The 23,659-nt window shown below is 41.5% G+C and overlaps 1 protein-coding gene across 1 annotated transcript in view; it reads right to left on the bottom strand.

Annotated features, from left to right (window-relative positions):
- Positions 1-20,117, bottom strand: part of LOC147301534 (stonustoxin subunit beta-like) — a 45,140-nt gene extending 25,023 nt beyond the window's left edge. Inside the window, exons 1-6 of the mRNA XM_086284658.1 lie at positions 19,848-20,117; positions 14,494-14,619; positions 14,308-14,409; positions 12,963-13,041; positions 5,281-5,488; positions 3,377-5,177 (exon numbers count right to left, since the gene is read on the bottom strand). Of these exons, the coding sequence (XP_086140784.1) occupies positions 3,377-5,177; positions 5,281-5,488; positions 12,963-13,041; positions 14,308-14,409; positions 14,494-14,570 (2,267 nt within the window). The 5' untranslated portion in view covers positions 14,571-14,619; positions 19,848-20,117. The remainder of the gene's footprint in view (positions 1-3,376; positions 5,178-5,280; positions 5,489-12,962; positions 13,042-14,307; positions 14,410-14,493; positions 14,620-19,847) is intronic.
- Positions 20,118-23,659: the final 3,542 nt, after the last annotated feature.

Raw genomic sequence — 23,659 nt, 5'->3', positions numbered from 1 at the left:
CTTTTCCAGTCACCTTTCTCACTCACTATGTATTAACAGACCTCTCTGCATTGAATCATATCTGTTATTAACCTCTGTCTCTCTTCCACAGCATGTCTTTTATCCTGTCTTCCTTCTCTCACCCCAACCGGTCGCAGCAGATGGCCGCCCCTCCCTGAGCCTGGTTCTGCTGGAGGTTTCTTCCTGTTAAAAGGGAGTTTTTCCTTCCCACTGTTGCCAAAGTGCTTGCTCATAGGGGGTCATATGATTGTTGGGTTTTTCTCTGTATCTATGAAGCGCCTTGAGGCGACTTTTGTTGTGATTTGGCGCTATATAAAGAAAATTGAATTGAATTGAAATGAAATGCTTATATGCTGATTATATTGGTTTATATAAGAGAGGCCCAGACTCCAGAGCAAGTATATAAATACCTAGGCTTCCGTTTGTACTTCAAACCTGAGGTTGTGTGTTTTGTGTTCAGGTCTCCATATCCCGGGTATGTAAAATAAAGATAATTTTTTTAAAGTAAAAAGAACACTTTTGAGTTGTGTCTTTCTTGGCCCTAAAGAATCCAAAAGAACAGAATTTAATACTATAAACAATTAAAGGTGGTGGGGATTGGCCAGATGCTGGCTGATGTGTAAAAATAACTCTTGGTGGTGGCTGTGGCGGAGCTTTCACAGAAGCTTGCAGGTGGATGAGGGAAAGGGGAGGCAGGAGGAGGAGAGACCCGAGGCGGTTGCTGTCAGATGAGCTGAACTTCAAGTAAGAAGTTATGACCTGCAGTCTATCTGGGTCAGATATAAACTAAGTTTAGGTGTAGTTTACTTTCGTTGTGCTGAATTTTTAACGTCAGTTACAACAACACGTACTGCGTACTAGATAGCATGACGGAGTTTTTATACAGCCAACGGCTGGGTGGGTGCTATGATGTTACTGATAGTGAACTTTATTTCATTCATAAGGTTTAGTTATTAGAGTTACCATCCGGTAAAAAACGGAATCGTCTCGTATTCAGAGAAAATATTCCACGTTTCGTATTGAGGTGAAAAGGAACGCACTTTGTCCTGTACTTCAGCTAAAATGGAAAAAGACACAAAGCTGGAGTTATTCTGCATCTTTACGCTGCAGCTGTTTCTTCTTCTCTCATTCTCTCCCCCTCCCTCTCCTGTTGCTACTTCCCCAAAGCTGAGGGTACTTGTTTGTTTGTCGCCCACTTTGCGCCAGAAACAGGAAACCAGCAGAGGTTGCATTAAACAACAGCAGCATGTTTAAGCTTGATCAGCTGTTGTTAGAATTTATTTAATATTACTTTCTAGTATCAGCTGATGTTTGCTGGAGCCACAGCTGTAAGCTGATGGCCATGATATAAGTTTGGATATGTGGTGTGAGTGAAACATGAAGATGAAACAGGTTTACCTTTTAGGTGACATGAATGAGTTGAAGGCAAGTTATGAACTGTTTCTGAGAGACAAATAACACCAGGATCCTTTTCTAAGTAGCTGACAGCTGGTAACTGTGCAGGGGCGGGTCTAGCAAAGTTTTGCCAGGGGGCCAGGTAGGGCATTAACAGGGAAAAGGGGGGCACAAAGAAATACTTTTCTACTCGCAAGATGCGAGTAGGGGAAGCTGTGGTGGAGAAGCACACTTGTGGAAGTGGGTGTGGCCACGGAGTCAGAGGTGATATAGAATCCTCTCCACACCTCACGGATGCTGCTGTATTGTAGATTCCATTCAATGTTTTTTTGTATTCCACTTTTGCTATTTTTAATCTCTTCACCAGCTGATGTTGCACCTGTTTGAACCAATCTTTGTCACCATCTCTAAAAGTGACCTTTTCTGGTTGAGGATTTGTCTATATGTTACTTGTGTTCCACGGTTTGTTGTTGTGGAAACAGCATACACTCTTTGTTGGTACAATTGTGTCTCCACAGAAGTTGATGTACTCTGTTCTACAAAGTGGCGGCAAGGTAGTAACATTGTCAGCTTTACTGACATTGGCATACTGCAGATTAAGGGTTTTATTTTCTCGTGTAGGACAGTCAACAAATGATGTGTATCCAATCAGGTGGAACGAGAGGGAAACATGGTTGAAGTCTGTGATATTATGTTTAGTCTGTATCCTTGCAACAGTTTCAGGGTGGACTTTGCGTTACAATTCAGCTGTTGAGTTGCGTGAAACGTAGGCAAATATTGTTATTGTATGACTGAATTTTCTTGGTATAATATAATCACATACCAACTGCCATCAAGATGTACATAGACACCATTCCTAGAAGACTCGACAAAATTTAACCAAATCTTAAAAATGATCAATTAACCTGCATCGATGGATAATGTACCAGAGGCCTTTAAGATTTCCACAACTGAACCATTGCTGAAAAACCTTTTACTCGTCCCACCTGTCTAGGCTAATTCTGGGACAATCTCGAACCTTTCGTTTATATTTAAAAGAGCAGTTAAACTGATCATCTTCATAAGAATGGTTTGTCTAAAGGTTACAAATGGTCTTTTTATGAACTCTGACTGTAGACTCACCTTTATTCTTGTCGCGTTCAACCCCAGCGCTGTGATATTTCACTATAGAAATTCAAATATGCCATAGGTATTGGACGGTCCTGCGCTGAAGGGGTTTGAATCACATCTATCTAATAAACTCAGATTTGTTAATGTGAATTGGGAGTCTTCTTCACATTGAGTTCCACATGTTCTGTGATGGGATCAGTTCTATTTACATTATCCATGCCTTCCTTCGGCAGTATTATTAAAAAAAAAAAAAAACATAAGATACATTTTTATTGTTATGCAGATGATATCCAGCTGTGTCTACTCATGAAGACAGAAGATACAAACCAATAAAGTTAAACTACATGAATGTCTTAAAGTGTGTGAATTTAAAACCTGAGGCACAGGGGGCTGAGTGTTCAGACCTGTTCTTATTTTGGTAAAATGGCTTATGGAGGTGCTTGGTCTTGACAACTGAACTAATCTGAAGGAAGTGTACCAAAGTGGTCTGGAAAAAGATAAAAAAAATATTTCTCCAGGAGCACTATTGATAACATTTCTTGATGACAGGGACAAAATGAATGTATTGTATAATGAGTAGCTGGATAAATAGATTTTTTTTTTCATGAATCAGTACATTTTTTCTTATATCCAGCAACAGGAACCTTTAAATAGAAAAACAAATATGATTTTGTTCATCAGCCTGGGTGGGTCATATGGAGTACTTGCACTTTCTACTGTTATGAAACACTAGAACTAAAACTTACTTGACTGTGATTACATCATTATATTCAAAAATTTGACATTTTTAACAGGATTAGATTTTGATTTGCATGACTTTCTTCTTAAATAGCTTTAACATTTTAGAAATAAAAAGAAGATATTTACTTACACAGCTTTGTTGGAGGCTTTGACCACTGGCAGCAGCCTTAGAAGAGCCTCCTCAGAGGCTGAGAATTTCTTTAAGTCAAATTCATCCAGATCTTTTTCGGATGACAGTAAGATGAAGACCAGAGCTGACCACTGAGCAGGAGACAGCTCATCTGTGGAGAGAAGTCCTGAACTCAGGCACTGTTGGATCTCCTCCACTAGAGAACTATCATTCAGTTCATTCAGACAGTGGAACAGATTGATGCTTTTCTCTGCAGACAGATTCTCATTGATCATCTTCTTGATGTACTGAACTGTTTCCTGATTGGTCTGTGAGCTGTTTTCTGTCTGTATCAGCAGGCCTCGCAGGAGACTTTGGTTGGTCTGGAGTGAAAAACCCACGAGGAAGCGCAGGAACAAGTCCAGGTGTCCATTTGGACTCTGTAAGGCCTTGCCCACAGCACTCTGGTAGAAGAATGTAGGCTCGCTTGTTTCAGACGTCTGGGAGGTTGTTTGTTGTTTTTCCAGTAGATTTATTCCAGAATTGATAAAGGTCAGATGGACATGAAGAGCAGCCAGAAACTCCTGAACACTTAAATGAATGAAGCAAAACACCTTGTCTTGATACAGCCCTCTTTCCTCTTTAAATACTTGTGTGAACACTCCCGAGTACACTGAGGCTGCTTTGATATCGATGCCACACTCCGTCAGGTCTGATTCATAGAAGATCAGCTTTCCTTTCTGCAGCTGATCAAAAGCCAGTTTTCCCAGAGAATCAATCATCTTCCTGTTCTCTGGAGTCCAGTGTGGATCTGTCTCAGCTCCTCCATCATACTTGACCTTCGTCACTTTGGTCTGAACCACCAGGAAGTGGATGTACATCTCAGTCAGGGTCTTGGGCAACCGTTCTCCCTCTCCGGTTTTCAGCACATCCTCCAGAACTGTAGCACTGATCCAGCAGAAGACTGGGATGTGGCACATGATGTGGAGACTTCGTGATGTCTTGATGTGGGAGATGATCCTTTTTCTCTGCTTCCTATCTCTAAATCTCTTCTTAAAGTACTCCTCCTTCTGTTGATCAGTGAACCCCATGACATCTGTCACCATATCAACACATTGTGGAGGGATGAGATGGGCTGCTGCAGGTCGTGTGGTTATCCAGATGCGAGCAGAGGAAAAAAGGTTCCCCCTGATGAGATTTACAAGCAGAACATTTACTGAAGTGTACTCTGTAATATCAGTCAGGGTTGCTGTGCTGTTGAAGTCCAAAGGAAGTCGACACTCATCCAAACCATCAAAGATGAACACAACCTGGAAGTCTTCAAACCTCCAAATTCCTGCTTCTTTGGTTTCAGTAAAGTAGTAATGAACAAGTTCCACCAAGCTAAACTTTTCCTCTTTCAGCACATTCAGCTCTCTGAAAGTGAATGGAAATATAAACTGGATGTCCTGGTTGGCTTTGCCTTCAGCCCAGTCGAGGGCGTATTTCTGTGTTAAGACTGTTTTCCCAATGCCAGCCACACCCTTTGTCAGCACTGTTCTGATTGGTGTAACTCTTCCAGATGAAGGTTTAAAGATGTCCTCTTGTCTGACTGTTGTTTCTGGTCTGTCTGGTTTCCTGGATGCTGTTTCAATCTGTCTGACCTCATGCTCATCATTGACCTCTGCAGTCCCTCCCTCTGTGATGTAGAGCTCTGTGTAGATCTCATTCAGAAGGGTTGGGTTTCCTGCTTTAGCGATCCCCTCAAACACACACTGGAACTTCTTCTGCAGATTAGATTTAAATTCATGCTGGCTCCACTTGTAATCCCTAGTGCAAATTCCTGAAAGAAACAATAGATTAAAAAGAAAAAAAAATACACACACACACACACACACACACACACACACACACACACACACACTTAAATAAAGGAATCTTCTTACGGCTCTGTAGATGATCAGCCAGCTTCTTATATTTCATTTTCCTCAGGAAGTACATTGTGATCTCAACAAATGCCTTTCTGCTCGACTTCTGCTCATCACCTTCATCTTCCCTCTGACTCTCTAAGGCTTCCGTATAATCCGGACTCAGAACCTTCTGGATCTTGCCCAGCTCATTCTTCACAAAGGTGATGATGTTTTCCTCCAGAAGCTAGAACAGAATGCAGGATTAAATTAAGTTAAATGAGATGGCATAGGTAGAGAAACACCTGTGGATTAAAAAGAAGGCAGTGAAGAACAAAAGCTCAGTGCATCACAGGAAATCCCCTTTCAGCCTGAGCTTATAGCAACACAATTAAGGGATAGTTTATGATATCCATAGGTTGTCATTGTTGTGTGTTGGTTCACCTCTGCTGCATTTTTCCCATTAATGTCCAGTGCAAACATTCGGCAAAACATCTTTCGATCACTGCAGTGCAGTGCAAGAACTAGAAACAACATGCAATACTCACAACTAACCAAAGAAAAAAAAATACAGAGCCCTAACAGAAAAATAAAAAATAGTATATTTCTATATGCCAGCTTCACAGTGTGAAGTTGGATGCCATCTCTCATAGGGATGGGTACTGATATCCCCCAAGAACCTTCTGCTACCTGCCAGTGTAGCAGAAATGATGACGGATGATGATGGCAGCAGCAGCCATTCTTCTCTGGGTGAGTAGCTTAATGTTGTTTGTTTGTAATTTATGTTGAGTAGGCTAACCATGTGTGGTGGGGCGTGGCCGGCGGTGCCATGCAGGGAGGGCGGACGCACCTGCACGGCATCCTTAATCACGTCCGCCAAGTTAAAAACACGAGGTTGGGTGGTTGTGGTGTGAGGTGATGGAAATAAAATGGCTTTAAACACTGATCCATGGACCCGCCGTGTCTTATTCTCACCACACTGGTGCCGGAGGCGGCATGGCGGGTACTTACCAGAGCCAGGGAAGGGAAGAGCTGGCCGAGATGGTGGCCGAAATGGCGGCCACCCAGCGGGAGCAGGCGGCGGAGGTGCGTCGCCAACAGGAAGAGCTGCGGAAGGAGAGCGAACGCCACCTGGGGAAGATGGCAGAGCTGGCCGCGATCCCCCAGGCCTGGGCGACCTCGACGCCGCCACCCCCACCGGGGTATACTGACTGTGGGAAAGCGGTGGAGGAGCTGTGTGGGGCACCTCGGCAGCTGGAGGTGGTGGACGAGTCACGCGGGGGTCCGAGCCTGCCAGAGGAGGAGGAACAGCCGGGTGAAGGGCTGCTCCTGCCGGGAGCGGTGGAGGAGCCGCTCCAATCGGAGGCAGAGGACGAGGCGGGCGAGGGTCTGCGCCGACTGGAAGGAGAGGCGGCAGCAACAGCCGCAGCCGCGGAGGCGGTGCCCGAGGAGCCGCGGGATATGTCGGAGGTGCCCGTGCTAGGGGAGTCCGCGTCACCGAAGCCCGAGGTCGGCGGGCGGAGCAGAGCGGCCTCGCCTCCACCAGAGGCCGGCGTGTGGTGTGGTCCGGCGTGCTGGACGCCTGCTCAGCCGCCCATGAGCCCCGGCTCAACGTCACGCCGGCTGCGCCTCCGGTCCAGCTCCGGGGCTGCCATTGGATACGTGGGCGACCCCCGGACCCACCTCATGACCGGCGCCGCTGGATGAGTGGGCGGCCACCAGAACAGACACCTCCCTCTCGCTAGGCCAGGGTCCGGGGGTGCCGACGGTCCGGGCTGATCCCCTCTCCCGCTTGCGGTGGGGGGTGAGTAGGTTCGGCCGGATGGCTCCCCGGCCTCAGTCGGGCGATGGGGGTATGTGGTGGGGCGTGGCCGGCGGTGCCGTGTAGGGAGGGCGGACGCACCTGCACGGCATCCTTAATCACGTCCGCCAAGTTAAAAACACGAGGACTCAGGGGTTGGGTGGTTGTGGTGTGAGGTGATGGAAATAAAATGGCTTTAAACACTGATCCCTGGACCCGCCGTGCCTTATTCTCACCACACCATGTTATTAAATTAATGCATGTAAGGTGAACTAGCAAACACAGTCGTAGTTACATGCGGCTGTCTTCTTGTTTGATGGCAGATACTCCCTTCACCCTGGCCAAAAAGGCTAAAATGACCAAAGAAAAAGAGGAAAAAGCTAAAGATGAGAGGTTTTTGGACAAAGTTTGTGTTTTTGTTTAAGCACTGCTTCCAGCCAAGAGTGATACCATATATGCCCTATAGCTGCAGAAAAGGCTAACATTGTTATATTTTTTCAAAAAAAAAAAACAAACAAAAAAAAACAATTAAACATGAGAGGTTTTAGGACAAAGTTTGTGTTTTCCATTTTTTAAGCACCGGTTCCAAACAAAGGAGGTATGTTGTATCAATAGAAAAGGCTAACTTAGTTATCATTTTGCGGAAAAAAAGGAGACTGCTAAAAGTAAAAACATAATAGGTTTTTGGACAAAGTTTGTGTTCTTCATTCTTTAACCCTTTAAGACCTACCATAGAACCAAGGCCGCCAGAGCTTATATTATATTTTTACATGTTGTGGAGCCATTTTTGGGAGCATTTCAAGTTGATATACATCAATACAACCATTATAGTCCAAATTTTAATAATATGTATGCATTAAGTGCATAGTAATTACATACATTGCAAAAAAAAATTGCAATAAACTACAAAAAAAATTTGAAAATCATTTTTGTTTTTTTAACATATATTTCTAGTTAGAGAAATTTAAGAGGCTTAACCCTCAAAACTGTAAATACAAAAAAGTTGCACAAAATAGTTTCCCATCACAGGAAATTTATTTCAAGTGTCTTCATAGTTTTATTTTTGAAATACATGTTTTTTTATATACTGCAGGACAAACGAAAATAAATATTATAATGCAAATTTGCAAAAAAACAGCATATGCATCAAAATAAACTATTTCCAGCAGTGCAATATGAGTCTTAAGCATCCCAGAAACGACACAGAAAGTCATAAAGTCAAACATAACTTTTAAAAAGACCAGTATAGGCTCATAAGGCCCTGATGGTAAAAAACTACATTTCCGCAAAATGACATCACTTCCGGTTTTGGGCAGGTCATGGCGGACATGCGATAGTTCGCGCTGATGGACGTAGGAAGTGTTAAGAAGAACTAATCGGATCAGCAAAGCGTGTTTCTGGAATATTATGTTTTTGTTGCTGCAAGTACTTTTTATGCAGTTTTTGCAAAGCTATGTGTGGAAGGAAACTGTGACCTAGGACAAGCTGATGGCATAAGATGTAAGTACAACTCCTCTGGTTTCATATTCAAAAAAAATTATTGCACTAGCTTACGTGGTTGCAGTGCTACCGGGATTTAAAAATAGTTACGCAAAACAGAGCGTGCCCACTCCGACCGGCTTTAAAGGGTTCGAGCACCGTTTAAGCACTGGCACCGTTTCAAAAGTACCGGTTTGGATAAAACCTAAACGATACCCATCCCTAATCTCTCATGACTAGGATATGGTTTATCTAAATCAAAGCCAAATAAGAGAAAAAGCAAAATAATTAATAAAATAACTAATTTAATTACGAGTCTCAATGAGGTCAAAAGCTAAAGAATAAAAATTTGTTTTAAGATGTGTTTTAAAAGTGGAGCGTGAAGGGGTCTCTCTATTGTGCAAGGGCAAGTTATTCCATAATTTAGGAGCCACGATAGAAAAGCCCCTGTCCCCTCCAAGCTTCCTTCTGGATTTTGGTACTTCCAGGAGCAGCTGGTCAGCTGACCTAAGAGAGTGATGGGGGGGTTCCAAATTCATGGGCTGCATCCTCCTGAGGCCGCATTTGTAGGCCGATTACGTCACAGCAACGCGGCTGGCCAAATTTGTAGACTCCTCCAAATGCGGTTGACAAATGCTTCCTCCTTTTCCCCAGATTTGAAAGATGGGTAGGGTGTATCCTTCATGACCCACCATATCTCAGAATTCATAGCGCGGCCCAGCCAATTGCAGTTTCCAACAATGGCGGCAGCTACTTAGTTTTAATATTACTCTTATTCTTTCTGGATCACAAATTACATTTTTAACATATTTTCAGGCGAGAATGTAGCTGTGTAAACTTCAAATATCTGCTTGGTTTATCAAGATATCACATACTTGCAAAAGTGCTCCCAATGTCTTGGAGACGTCTGTTACCCACTAGCTCCATAGCTAGCCAGCTCACTAAAGCCAGCGAAAACAGCGAGCTACCGGCACATCGTTTTAAAACCCCATTTTTCGCTACTCAGGTTAAACATGATAAATATAGGTCATTTATATAACTTAAAAATGTTATTGTTTGGCTTTTTTCAGTGTTTTATTTATTTGTGAGTAAACCAGTTTGGCTGAGATTAAAAGTTCTAAAGTTTTCACACTGCTGAATAAACGTCAAATGGAAAACTGATTAAAGAAATAAATGAAATAAATGCATGGATCACTGTTTCGAGGTGCTGCCTAGAAAGATTTCACTCTTGCCAGTCGCTTTAAATGATAAAAGCTGGACTTCACTGCTCTAATTTGGCTGGCCAATTTAAAAAACAAACAAAAAAAAAAAAAAAAAAAACCCACCATTGTCCAACTTAAAACCTAGGTCAGAAACAACAGGTTTAAAATAAACTTCCAAGGGTCCCAAATCAACAGAGGAAGGCTCACAGGGACCACTGGGTCCAAACACCAACACCTCTGTTTTCTTTTTATAAAAAGGTTATTTAAAAGGTTTAAAGCCAACCAAACTTTAATATCATCTAGACATGTCAAGAGAGGTTTCATGGAGATACCATCCTTCTGTTTTAATGGCAAATAAATTTGGCAGTTACCGGTGTTAGGTTGAAATTAGCTATAGTGTTTAACTACAGGCACATCCTATGTGAAGGTTCGGTTTCTGTTCTTATGTAGTGAGGATGTTTACTTCTTGCCATTTATGACCTCACCTGTGTTTGTGTATAGTAGACCGTTACAGTAATTGAGCCATATACATCGTAAGGGAGGTGACCCTTTTGTGATCAGCAGGAAGTCACACAACCGCACCCCCCATTCACACACACTCACTCACGTGCAACTACCAGAAGGTACCATCTGTGCAGTCTGCAATTTTGTTGAAGAAAGATGTTGAATCTATTTAATTATTGTAGGAAAATAATTGATTTCTGTGCATTTTTTATTTATTTTTTTTTTTTTAAACACGTGCATTAAAAAAAAAGTCGATTACATTGATTAAGCATCATCAGGCGGCGGGTGGGGAGGTGGTTCCCTATTTTTTTTGCTGGGAGTTGGCAACCCTATTATTTAGGTTGTTTAGTATTTCTGCAAATCACTGTTTAGAATACCAGAACACGGAGGATGGTGTAGATTTAAGTTTATTAGATTGATCAGTATTGCTCAACTATGACATATTTTGGGTGCAGTGTTTTTTTTTTTGCATACAGGTATAAAGGTGCCATCTCTTGTCCTGACCAACCACTTCAGAAGCAAAAGGTGAGTGGAAAAGATATACCAAAGACCTGACAAGCCTGGGAACTACGAAACTTCTAATAACCAAAGTAAATCTATACAGATGATTTCATTTATTATGGAAAAAAGTTCTGAAAGTTTCTGAGGCTGGTGACTGATGAATTTATCCTCAGCAGCAGAGGTGACTCGGTCTTCCTTTCCTGGGACGGTCCTCATGTGAGCCAGTCTTGTTGTAGCGCTTGATAATTTTTGCAACTGCACTTGGGGACACATTCAAAGTGTCAGTTCTTAAAGTAATGATGGACTGTTGTTCTCTATACTTAGAATTCATATTATGGCAAGAACTAATCAGCTAACAGTTTTCAAATAGGTTGGAACAATACCTGACAGCCTAAGCTTCTACATAGCACAACTGATGGTCTCAACCCCATTAAGAAGGCAAGAAATTCCACAAATGAACCATGACAAGAAACAAGTGTAAGTGAAAACCTTACACAGGTGACTGAAGCTCATTGAGAAAAGACCAAGGGTTTATAGTGCCAAAGGGTGGATACTTTGACATCTTTCTTCATATACAGTGGCTTGCAAAAATATTCGGCCCCCTTGAACTTTCCCACATTTTGTCACATTACAGCCACAAAAATGAATCAATTTTATTGGAATTCCACGTGAAAGACCAACACAAAGTGGTGTACACGTGAGAAGTGGAACGAAAATCATACATGATTCCAAATATTTTTTACAAATAAATAACTGCAAAGTGGGGTGTGCGTAATTATTCAGCCCCCTTTGGTCTGAGTGCAGTCAGTTGCCCATAGACATTGCCTGATGAGTGCTAATGACTAAATAGAGTGATTACTGTGTGTAATCTAATGTCAGTACAAATACAGCTGCTCTGTGACGGCCTCAGAGGTTGTCCAAGAGAATATTGGGAGCAACAACACCATGAAGTCCAAAGAATACACCAGACAGGTCAGGGATTAAGTTATCGAGAAATTTAAAGCAGGCTTAGGCTACAAAAAGATTTCCCAAGCCTTGAACATCCCACAGAGCACTGTTCAAGCGACTATTCGGAAATGGAAGGAGTATGGCACGACTGTAAACCTACCAAGACAAGGCCGTCCACCTAAACTCACAGGCCGAACAAGGAGAGCGCTGATCTGAAATGCAGCCAAGAGGCCCATGGTGACTCTGGACGGGCTGCAGAGATCTACAGCTCAGGTGGGGGAATCTGTCCATAGGACAACTATTAGTCGTGCACTGCACAAAGTTGGCCTTTATGGAAGAGTGGCAAGAAGAAAGCCATTGTTAACAACTGGGGGTGCTTCTCTTCAGCAGGGACAGGGAAGCTGGTCAGAGTTGATGGGAAGATGGATGGAGCCAAATACAGGGCAATCTTAGAAGAAAACCTCTTGGAGTCTGCAAAAGACTTGAGGCTGGGGCGGAGGTTCACCTTCCAGCAGGACAACGACCCTAAACATAAAGCCAGGGCAACAATGGAATGGTTTAAAACAAAACACATCCATGTGTTAGAATGGCCCAGTCAAAGTCCAGATCTAAATCCAATCGAGAATCTGTGGCAAGATCTGAAAACTGCTGTTCACAAACGCTGTCCATCTAATCTGAATGAGTTGGAGCTGTTTTGCAAAGAAGAATGGGCAAGGATTTCAGTCTCTAGATGTGCAAAGCTGGAGACATACCCTAAAAGACTGGCAGCTGTAATTGCAACAAAAGCTTGTTCTACAAAGTATTGACTCAGGGGGCTGAATAATTACACACACCCCACTTTTCAGTTATTTATTTGTAAAAAAATGTTTGGAATCATGTATGATTTTCGTTCCACTTCTCACGTGTACACCACTTTGTATTGGTCTTTCACGTGGAATTCCAATAAAAGTGATTCATGTTTGTGGCTGTAATGTGACAAAATGTGGAAAAGTTCAAGGGGGTCGAATACTTTTCAAGACACTGTATTTGATGTCTTCAGTATATATCTGCAATGTAGAAAGTAGTAAAAATGAAGTAAAACCATTCAATGAGGTGTGTGCTGCATGTGTGTTGCTCTATAGGTCATGCCTGGTTGTTCATACAATTTTCTTCACCTCATCTCCACTACTGCAGACAACTAGGCAACTGGCTCTATCTCCTAAACTACAACACAATCCACACACCCAGCATGGAGATGAGTGAACAGAAAAGAATTGTAGTATTGTAGCAGTTGTACATGTACAGACCATAAATATGGAGTCCAGCTGTGTTTGATGCTGCTGGGCAGACTGATCACTGGGAACCTCTGAGCTCTGCTGGTCCACCCTGTGGAGGAATTGTAAAGAATAAATGAGAAAACATAGAGCTGGCTATCCAGGATGCTTATGGTTCTCAGTGCCTTAAGAAAACATAAATAAATAAAAGCAACACAGCTGTCTCCTGCGAATGCTTGGGGCTCTAAAAGTGCCTTGTAGTATCTGACGCAAAGACAGTTAAGTGAAGGTCAGTGGCTTTTTGCATTCTTTACGACTCATGTTTTTCAAAACACTAACACAAAGTTCATGTCATGCTGTGCTGCCAAACATGGTATAGGTTGAGCAGCATAGTTGAGTATATGAGTGAAAAACTTACCAAGTCTTCTCTGCTAATTTCAAACAGATTATTCTGCTATTGACTACCGTTTTGAGGTTTTGGTATCCCAGATACTGACAATCAGAAGCTGACTGGTGCCTGTGAGCATGGACCCTGCTACAGTGGTCAGTTGGGGTTGGCTAAAACCATGCCACGTTTGACTGATCTGGATTGGGCCTATGCCATAGGGCAACTTCAAAGGTCACCATAAAGTTAAGTTATCATTTTGACAAATTGATGGGAAATATTTTCTTTAGTAACAGCAGAAAAGCTGTTCTCTGTTAGCTCATTAACAGGAAACTGAATAAGAGTGAGTGACAACCACAGAAACACATTCACAGAAATATAATTATCCAATAACTCGGGTAACCTGTGTAACTCATCTTTGGATATATTTACAGGTAACTATTCTAATTAGCCATTTCTTTCTGTTAAAGCAGACAAACACATGAGTATCAACTTAGCTTCAATTTAAAGCCACTGAGGGGATGTACACGAAGGCTGGAACTGAGGGACTTGCTGTACTATAGTACACCAGTTTCTAGACAAAACAAAGTCTAAACTTTTTTCTTCTGGTTTTAGATTAAATGTTCAGTGCTCACCGTTAATGCTCTTGCTTATATTTATTCTTTTAAAAAGCAGTTTAAGACTCATTTATTTAGACTGGCTTTTAATTAGATTTTTTGCTGTATGTTTGATTTTTGGTGTATTTTATGTATATCTGTTTTATATGACTGTAAAGCACTTTGTGGTTTTTATCCTGTGAAGAGTGCTATATAAATAAATTGAATTGCTCTTGATTTTATCCCTGCAAGAATCCACAAACCTCCATAAAAACAAACTTGTCAGCAGGACAATGTGTGTAAAAATGTGTGTAAGAAAGAGCTGAGCTGACATTAAACATGATGGAGGATTTATTCACAGACACCAACTCACCAAAAGCATTAAGACACACATTACCTCTCTGCAGGAGAACAGCAGCCTTCTTTAAACCCAATATAAAAAGGAATCGACTGGTCACTCTTGAAGGAAAAACAGCTGGGTTCAGGTCCAGGTTGGTTCCTGTGAATAATGATGGTGCAGTGATGTGAGTGCTGATCTGTGACATGGAGAAGAGTCATGGACATTTAGAGATGGTCATCTCACCTCTGACCTTTGTCCTGGCTCTCTCTGTCTCTTTTAGAGGGAGGGACTCCCTCCTCTATGTCCTCACACTGATCCATGCTGCTGAATTCACATCCACATCAGCTCACACACATTTTTTACCTTTGCCTGCAGAGAAAACACAAATCATTCATGTGCACATCAATTGAAATCCTACTTTTCATCGTGTGTGCTGTCCACATATCAGCTGCTTCTTTTCTGCCACAGCTGGCCTTCTCAAGACAAGGCGGCCATTTACATGAAAAGGGAAAGACCATGTCAAGGAGGGGGCCTAAGGGTACATCTTTTGCCATCTTACAATGTTGTGATTGCAGCCATTCCCCAACTCTCTGTGAATGGTACTCATGGCTATTTATCAATGGTCTTTGATCAATGATCATGACTGTTTGCATATTAATGATCAAGAAACTGACCTCACAGCCCATTATTCATTCAGTGGGCTGGTTTCATTGTTTATGCAAATGTACTGTTTAAGGTTGGGGAAACCTGCAGTCACCCGAGACGTAAGAAGTCACTTGGTTAAGTGACGAAACGTTTCTCCCAATGAAAACACCACGTCCAGATGAACAGAATCAAACTTTTAAATGTGGTGTTTAGGATCAGAAAAAAGGAGGATTCAGAAAACTGATAGCAGCTCTGAGAACTTCTTCTGTATAACTATTTATGATCAGAGATTAAGTCCCGATTTTGAACTGTTGTTAACTCCATGGACTCACGCGGAAAACTACAGTGACATTAATATTAGAGCACAGCTGAGAACTTATATGAGTATGTACGCATATAACGGAAGTCATACTCTAAATGCAGTCACACTTTAATTGAGTATTTCTAAAGTGTGGTGATACTTTAAACATTAAAACTTTTTGCAGCCTCAATGAAACATTTAGAGGATTTATTGATCAACTTCAGTGGATTTATGATCAGACATAGAAGCTGTTTTTATTTGAGGTGTTCACCAAAACCATATTCAAGTCATAGTTTAATTATAAACAAAGACTTGAAGGTGAGACACTCAGCTTTTGTTAAGTGTTGCACAAATTGTTGGGGATGTGCTCTTACACTTACACTTTGACCTATGACATGTATGAGTGTGCATGTGTAATAAATTAAATTTTAAAAAAATCTAATTATGATGGCTGTGCCAACAGGTTATGAGTCCAGAAGGGAGCAGTTAACACAGATTATACATCTACAGAGATGACAAAAACTATGTGTTATGTGAGGCAAAGTTCCTGGGGCACCTCTAGAGCAGGGCTGGGGAACTCAAGACCTCAAGGGCTGGTTTCCTGCAGGTTTTAGATATCACCCTGGGTCAAACAAATGATTAGCTCATTACAGGCCTCTGGAGAACTTCAAGACATGTTGAGGGAGTAATTTAGTCATTTAAATCAGCTGCGTTGGATCAAGGACAGATCTAAAACCCGCAGGACACCGGCCCTTGAGGCTTGGAGTTCCCCACCCGTGCCTCTAAAGGAAGAGAGAGGCCAATGAGGATTAAGACAATGAAAAAGATGACAAAAATGAAGAAGACTATGGCAAAGTGTCCCAGTAAGAAGGACAGACAAATAGAAGGAGGTAATGTAAAGTAATGTTAACCTGATATAATTGTGGCCAAAAAAAATAAATAACCTGGCAAGTCCAGAGGACAGAAATGGTGCTGCACTTTTTTTTCCCTTCCACTCATAAAGATTCAAACTGGAGATGAAGAAAGAAAGCCAATGCAAAACAAACAACTGGCACTGAAGACAACACATTAGCATTCAAGATAGGTGAATTCTAAGTTTGCGGATTGAAACAAAGGACTTGTGGTTGATGTTAGGGCAATGTCACACATAATAACAGACATTGAGAAGTTTATAGACTTTAATGAGACCTTTAAACCATAACAGTATTTTCTGGAGTTTACTGGCAGAGCAAGAAGGACTGGCATTGCATTGAAGGGGGTGAATTGAAGTCATCAGGAACTCTGAGACAAGTGCTGTACAATCATTGTTTTCATATCCACATCTTCTTGGTCAAAGCAGCGATAGCCATTGCAGCTTCAGTCACTCTCTGTGAGGGGTGCAATGAACGGGTGCATCCACAAGAACAACTGTATGACAGACTTTACTATCTAACCACTATAAGTTTTGAAATTAATGATGGGTATCATTCTTGCAATAAAAAAAAAAAATGTGTAGTACAAACGCCACACTATACACTACCAGGGAGAATCTTTCAAGGATGAAAGTGTTTGGATCAGTTTGTTAAGCATACAAACGCAACAAGAAAAAGCTAGACTCGCAATGTGAAAAGTTTGTTTAATTTTTCTTAAACAAGGTCTTCAAATCCTGAAGGTTTAGTGGAGCCTTTCCATGAACTCTGAGCTTTAGTTCTTTCCATAGATTTTCAGTTGGATTAAGGTCAGGTGATTGGCTGGTTTATTCTAGCATCTTCATTTTCTGTCTCCAAAACCAACTGACAGTTTCATTGAATCTCTTTTTGGGATCATTGTCCTGGTGAAATGTTCACACTGGTTTCATCTTCATCATCCTGGTAGGCGGCAGCAGATTTTTTTTTTTTTAAATCAAGAATGTCTCAATACATTTTCCATTCAATTGTATAAGGCTTGCCAGTGTCATATGCTGAAAAACAGCCCCACAGCTTGATGTTCCCACCTCCAGACTTCACTGGGTGATATGGAGTACCTTTTGATCTCAAAACATGGTGTGGCATCCAAAGAGTTCAGTTTTGGTCTCACATGATCAGACTTTATTCTTCTAGCATTTCACAGGCTTGTCTAAATGTTGATCAGTAAACTTCAAAAACACACTTCAACATGCCGTTTCTTCCGCTATGGAATCATGTGTGGTGAGCATTCATACAGTCGATGGTGGTTAAGTGCATTGAAACACTGATACATGCTGATTCCTTTCTACAGGGAGTGCAGAATTATTAGGCAAATGAGTATTTTGTCCACATCATCCTCTTCATGCATGTTGTCTTACTCCAAGGTGTATAGGCTCGAAAGCCTACTACCAATTAAGCATATTAGGTGATGTGCATCTCTGTAATGAGAAGGGGTGTGGTCTAATGACATCAACACCCTATATCAGGTGTGCATAATTATTAGGCAACGTCCTTTCCTTTGGCAAAATGGGTCAAAAGAAGGACTTGACAGGCTCAGAAAAGTCAAAAATAGTGAGATATCTTGCAGAGGGATGCAGCAGTCTCAAAATTGCAAAGCTTCTGAAGCGTGATCATCGAACAATCAAGCGTTTCATTCAAAATAGTCAACAGGGTCGCAAGAAGCGTGTGGAAAAACCAAGGCGCAAAATAACTGCCCATGAACTGAGAAAAGTCAAGCGTGCAGCTGCCAAGATGCCACTTGCCACCAGTTTGGCCATATTTCAGAGCTGCAACATCACTGGAGTGCCCAAAAGCACAAGGTGTGCAATACTCAGAGACATGGCCAAGGTAAGAAAGGCTGAAAGACGACCACCACTGAACAAGACACACAAGCTGAAACGTCAAGACTGGGCCAAGAAATATCTCAAGACTGATTTTTCTAAGGTTTTATGGACTGATGAAATGAGAGTGAGTCTTGATGGGCCAGATGGATGGGCCCGTGGCTGGATTGGTAAAGGGCAGAGAGCTCCAGTCCGACTCAGACACCAGCAAGGTGGAGGTGGAGTACTGGTTTGGGCTGGTATCATCAAAGATGAGCTTGTGGGGCCTTTTCGGGTTGAGGATGGAGTCAAGCTCAACTCCCAGTCCTACTGCCAGTTTCTGGAAGACACCTTCTTCAAGCAATGGTACAGGAAGAAGTCTGCATTCTTCAAGAAAAAACGTGATTTTCATGCAGGACAATGCTCCATCACACGCATCCAAGTACTTCACAGCGTGGCTGGCAAGAAAGGGTATAAAAGAAGAAAAACTAATGACATGGCCACCTTGTTCACCTGATCTGAACCCCATTGAGAACCTGTGGTCCATCATCAAATGTGAGATTTACAAGGAGGGAAAACAGTACACCTCTCTGAACAGTGTCTGGGAGGCTGTGGTTGCTGCTGCACGCAATGTTGATGGTGAACAGATCAAAACACTGACAGAATCCATGGATGGCAGGCTTTTGAGTGTCCTTGCAAAGAAAGGTGGCTATATTGGTCGCTGATTTGTTTTTGAATGACAGAAATGCATATTTGTGAATGTGGAGATGTTATATTGGTTTCACTGGTAAAAATAAATAATTGAAATGGGTATATATTTGTTTTTTGTTAATTTGCCAGCACAGTAATACTCACCTGCAAACACAGATATCCCCCTAAAATAGCTAAAACTAAAAACTACTTCCAAAAACATTCATTCTTTGATATTAATGAGTTTTTTGGGTTCATTGAGAACATGGTTGTTGTTCAATAAAAAAATTATTCCTCAAAAATACAACTTGCCTAATAATTCTGCATTCCCTGTATAACTCTCCACAAGTGCTCCTTGGCTCTTGGACAACTATTCTGATAATGGATTGGAGGGGGTGTTACCCATATAGATAAAGAAAAGCAGAGATATTAGATATAAAATAGAAATAATGAAATGTATTGTTATCCTTATATATGAAATAGAAAATAAAAACAGATTATTTTTTGTGCATACTGCCCAGCATTCTCACACAGTAAATTCAAAGAGTTCAGCATAACTCAGTGCAACTGCCCTTAAGATATGCAGCCATATCAAAACAAACCAGGTAATAATAAAATGTTAAACATTTGTAGTGAAAACAAGAGTGTAGCTATTCTATTGTTTAAAAGGGGCAACTGAATATTTTAAGACTGTTAAAAGAAGAGAAAACAAGCTGTAATATTTTCAAAATACTAAGCTAAGCAAGGAAAAGGTAAAAATTCTATTTTAAATATGTTGCATCTCAACATCTGAATTCTTCCATTGAGCTGTAAACTGTGAGTCATATGCGATCTTCTTTAAATGGTCTCAATATACTCAATAACCTGTTTTGTTACAGGCTTCGCTGTCTGAAGGCAGTCTAATGGATACTGTACTGTAGGTATCAGCGGTGCATAGACTCATGCCCCTGTGAGAGCAGAGGAAGCTAATTAGTTCACTGATACAGGACTGATAAAGTCATGTTGGCTTCGTGTTATGAGGTCTCACTGCTTTTCTAAACTGTGCCAAGCTGACAGGAAAGCTAAGAGCTAAGCTAAGTAATGGTATTTAAGGTCTACCAGAAGTCTCTATACTACAGTCAGCAGCTACGAACTGCTGGTTGAAATATCATAAGCCTGAATAACTTTCTGCACACAGCTAATGTTAGCCAGGAAAACATTACAGACTGCTAACATTACCTTCACACGGACACGATCATCAGACAGTAACCTCAGGAAGAAGAAACTTTGAGCAGGAAGGAAACACCTAGAGAGATTGCTGTTAGCGTCATCTCAGCTGCCAAGGAACCCGCCCCTCCTGATGATGATGATGCATTCTGTGTACGGAGGCACTCTTTCGTGGAATTTTCACACATGTAGTTCGTTTACTCCGGTCCGATTCACCCGACGAGTTTGTCAACTTATAGCTTTATCCTGCGGTTTTCACACGGAGAAAAATCTAAATGAACTCCAAGCGAACCTAAACGCGTCACTGCAAACCACGTGACAATGTTCAGCACGCTGATTGGATGATGTAAATACAGGAAGCAGGTATTGTGTTCTGTGTTAATAGTATACAGATGTAAAAGAAGTTATAGAAGTAAAGTGGAAAATGATATAATTTCAAGAGTAAGATTTGATCATACAGGTTTAAATTTCTATTTGTACTTATTGCTTTAATCTGTGTTTGTTGTTGTTAGTGTCAAACAGGCAGGGTAACTGGAGAGATTACTGTACCAGCTTTTTGCTTCAGATCCATGAAGTAGCACGACAAGCCTCATAGTGTAAAATAGGGCAGCACTGGTAATCTGACTGAGATCGACTTGAAGTGTTCTGAAAGTTTACAGTTCAAGCTGTTCAGTTTGTGCAAAATATGGCTTGATCACAGTAAGACCCCAAGACACTGTTTGTGATTGGTTTTATTTACAATTTTGTATTTTATTTATTTAGTTTCTTATCCTGACAGCTTTCCAGCTGTCTCGACCTGTTCCTCCTTCCTCCCGGCGTCACGGTAAGAGGGAGAGCATAATTATTGAATTGCTTTCAGCTGCCCTGCCAGCCTCCCTGGCACTGCCCCTCAAGCCACCACCCTGCACCAGTGACTGAAAATCACCCATCCCCAGGTAGTCCTCCACAATGCAGTTCCTGTAATTATGATGATGTGCAGGTGCTCCTGTGTGGCTTGCACATGGCAGCCATGCAGTTGGTTTGCTGTTCCAGACAGCCCACTTCTCCCAGCTCAGTGTGCCAGTGGTTCCTCCGGTTTACACCTGTACTTAATCAGAACAGCAATGGCACAAACCTCGGACAGATGTAACTTTTAAAGTGGTGCACATGTGTATGTTTCTTACTGGATAGTTAATTTAAATGCCTGTCAAACAGTAATAGCTAGCTCTGAGCTACGTTTATTATATTGACAGTCCTCAAGTATGACTATAATGTATTTGTAAAAATAAAAATTACATTGCACCTAACCTTTACTCTGGATCTGTAGTTCTCAACTTCACTGGGTATAAAACCAGGTCCACATGCAAAGATGCTGGTAGTTAAGCTTGTACAGGGCCAAGTCTGTAGAGAAGGATTAGAGTTAATTTTGTCAACACAGAAACTTTTTGCTGTTTTTCTGCCTCACACATTGTGGTGTCAATATAATACGCTTGTGTGATATGTTTTATTCAAAGGAACACTTTCTTTCTCTCTGTGCTTGTCCTGCTAGAACTTAGTGCAGCGTTCGATACTGTTGACCATAATATCCTATTAGAGCGATTAGGACATGCTGTAGGTATTACAGGTACTGTGCTGCAGTGGTTTGTATCATATCTATCTAATAGACTCCAATTGGTACATATAAATGGAGAGTCCTCTTCAGACACAGAGGTTAATTATGGAGTTCCACAGGGTTCAGTGCTAGGACCAATTCTGTTTACACTATACATGCTTCCCCTAGGCGGCATCATTAGAAGACATAGCAAACATTTTCACTGCTATGCAGATGACACCCAGCTCTATCTATCCATGAAGCCAGATAACACACACCAATTAGTTAAACTGCAGGAATGTCATAAAGACATAAACACCTGGATGGCCGCTAACTTTCTGCTTCTTAATTCAGATAAAACTGAGGTTATTGTACTCGGCCCTGATAATCTTAGAAATATCAGATCTAACCAGATTCTTACTCTGGATGGCATTACCTTGGCCTCCAGTAACGCTGTGAGGAACCTGGGAGTCATTTTTGACCAGGACATGTCCTTCAACGCACATATTAAACAAATATGTAAGACTGCTTTCTTCCATTTGCGCAACATCTCTAAAGTTAGAAATATCCTGTCTCAGAGTGACGCTGAAAAACTAGTTCATGCATTTATTACTTCCAGGCTGGACTACTGTAATTCATTATTATCAGGATGTCCTAAAAACTCCCTGTAGAGCCTTCAGCTAATCCAAAATGCTGCAGCAAGAGTACTGACAGGGACTAGAAAGAGAGCGCATATTTCTCCTGTTTTGGCTTCCCTTCATTGGCTTCCTGTTAAATCCAGAATTGAATTCAAAATCCTGCTCCTCACATACAAGGTCTTAAATAATCAGGCCCCATCTTATCTTAATGACCTTGTAGTACCATATCACCCTATTAGAGCACTTGCTCTTGCACTGCAGGCCTACTTGTTGTTCCTAGAGTATTTAAAAGTAGAATGGGAGGGAGAGCCTTCAGTTTTCAGGCCCCTCTTCTGTGGAACCAGAACTAGAATAAACCAGACACTATCTCTACTTTCAAGATTAGGCTTAAAACTTTCTTTTTTGCTAAAGCATATAGTTAGGGCTGGACCAGGTGACCCTGAATCCTCCCTTAGTTATGCTGCGATAAACGTAGGCTGCTGGGGATTCCCATGATGCATTGAGTTTTCCTTTCCAGTCACCTTTCTCACTCACTATGTGTTAATAGACCTCTCTGCATTGAATCATATCTGTTATTAACCTCTGTCTCTCTTCCACAGCATGTCTTTTATCCTGTCTTCCTTCTCTCACCCCAACCGGTCGCAGCCTGGTTCTGCCGGAGGTTTCTTCCTGTTAAAAGGGAGTTTTTCCTTCCCACTGTCGCCAAAGTGCTTGCTCATAGGGGGTCATATGATTGTTGGGTTTTTCTCTGTATCTATGAAGCGCCTTGAGGCAACTTTTGTTGTGATTTGGTGCTATATAAATAAGATTGAATTGAATTGAAATTTCTTCAGAAGAATGATTAGCCCTCTTCCTGACCTGTCAGTGCTTCAGGTAGCAGAGGCATACAGTGACTTTGACCCGCTGCATATGCCACCAGTGAAAACAATGGGCATGAGTATGGAGAAACCACTTGTCGGATCTAAATTTGGACTAGTGCAGACAGGAAACGTATTGTCCTACAGCAGCCTGAACCCCTAATCTGATGCCTAGAGTTACATAAGAATGCTTCACCTTTTCCGTGTCTTCCTCTTAATACCCGTCATCTGTCACCAACGCAATGTGTGTGGGTATTCACTGAAGAGGGACATTTGCATTTGTAAAGTTTGCAGTTATATGGCCCACAAATTGATTCGTTACCATGAGCCATGTCTAGAACTAGCACATGCTGTGGAAATCAAGCATAACCTCCAAGCATAATGTCAAAATGTAAAAGGTTGTATCAACTGAAAGTATTTGCAGATGTCAAATTGGATTTTTTAATTAAGTCATGCTTACTACTGGCAGGTACAAGGCCAGCTTCATGTTACTGGTCTTCAGTGGTATGACTTGTGCAGAGCCTGGACTCAGACATGGAAGTTCAAAAAAATGATTAAACAAAAGTGTGATCACTTCTATTTTAACACTTACATATCAAAATACCTCTCAAAGAGACATGCACAAAAAATGTGTGAGCCTATCCTTCTATAAGCATAAGTACATGTTTCATGAAATGTTAAAAGAACATGCTAGCACATTTCCACACCTCAACTGAAATTATGTAAAGTAATCAACCAGTTATTATTTGTGTTGGGTCA

This window comes from Aulonocara sp. 'chitande type north' Nkhata Bay, linkage group LG23 (genome assembly GCF_057382095.1).
Source record: "Aulonocara sp. 'chitande type north' Nkhata Bay isolate Kocher_YH1m ecotype deep benthic linkage group LG23, A_spYH_male_GT1.1, whole genome shotgun sequence".
NCBI lineage: Eukaryota > Metazoa > Chordata > Actinopteri > Cichliformes > Cichlidae > Aulonocara > Aulonocara sp. 'chitande type north' Nkhata Bay.
This window is presented reverse-complemented; position numbering and strand designations above follow the sequence as displayed.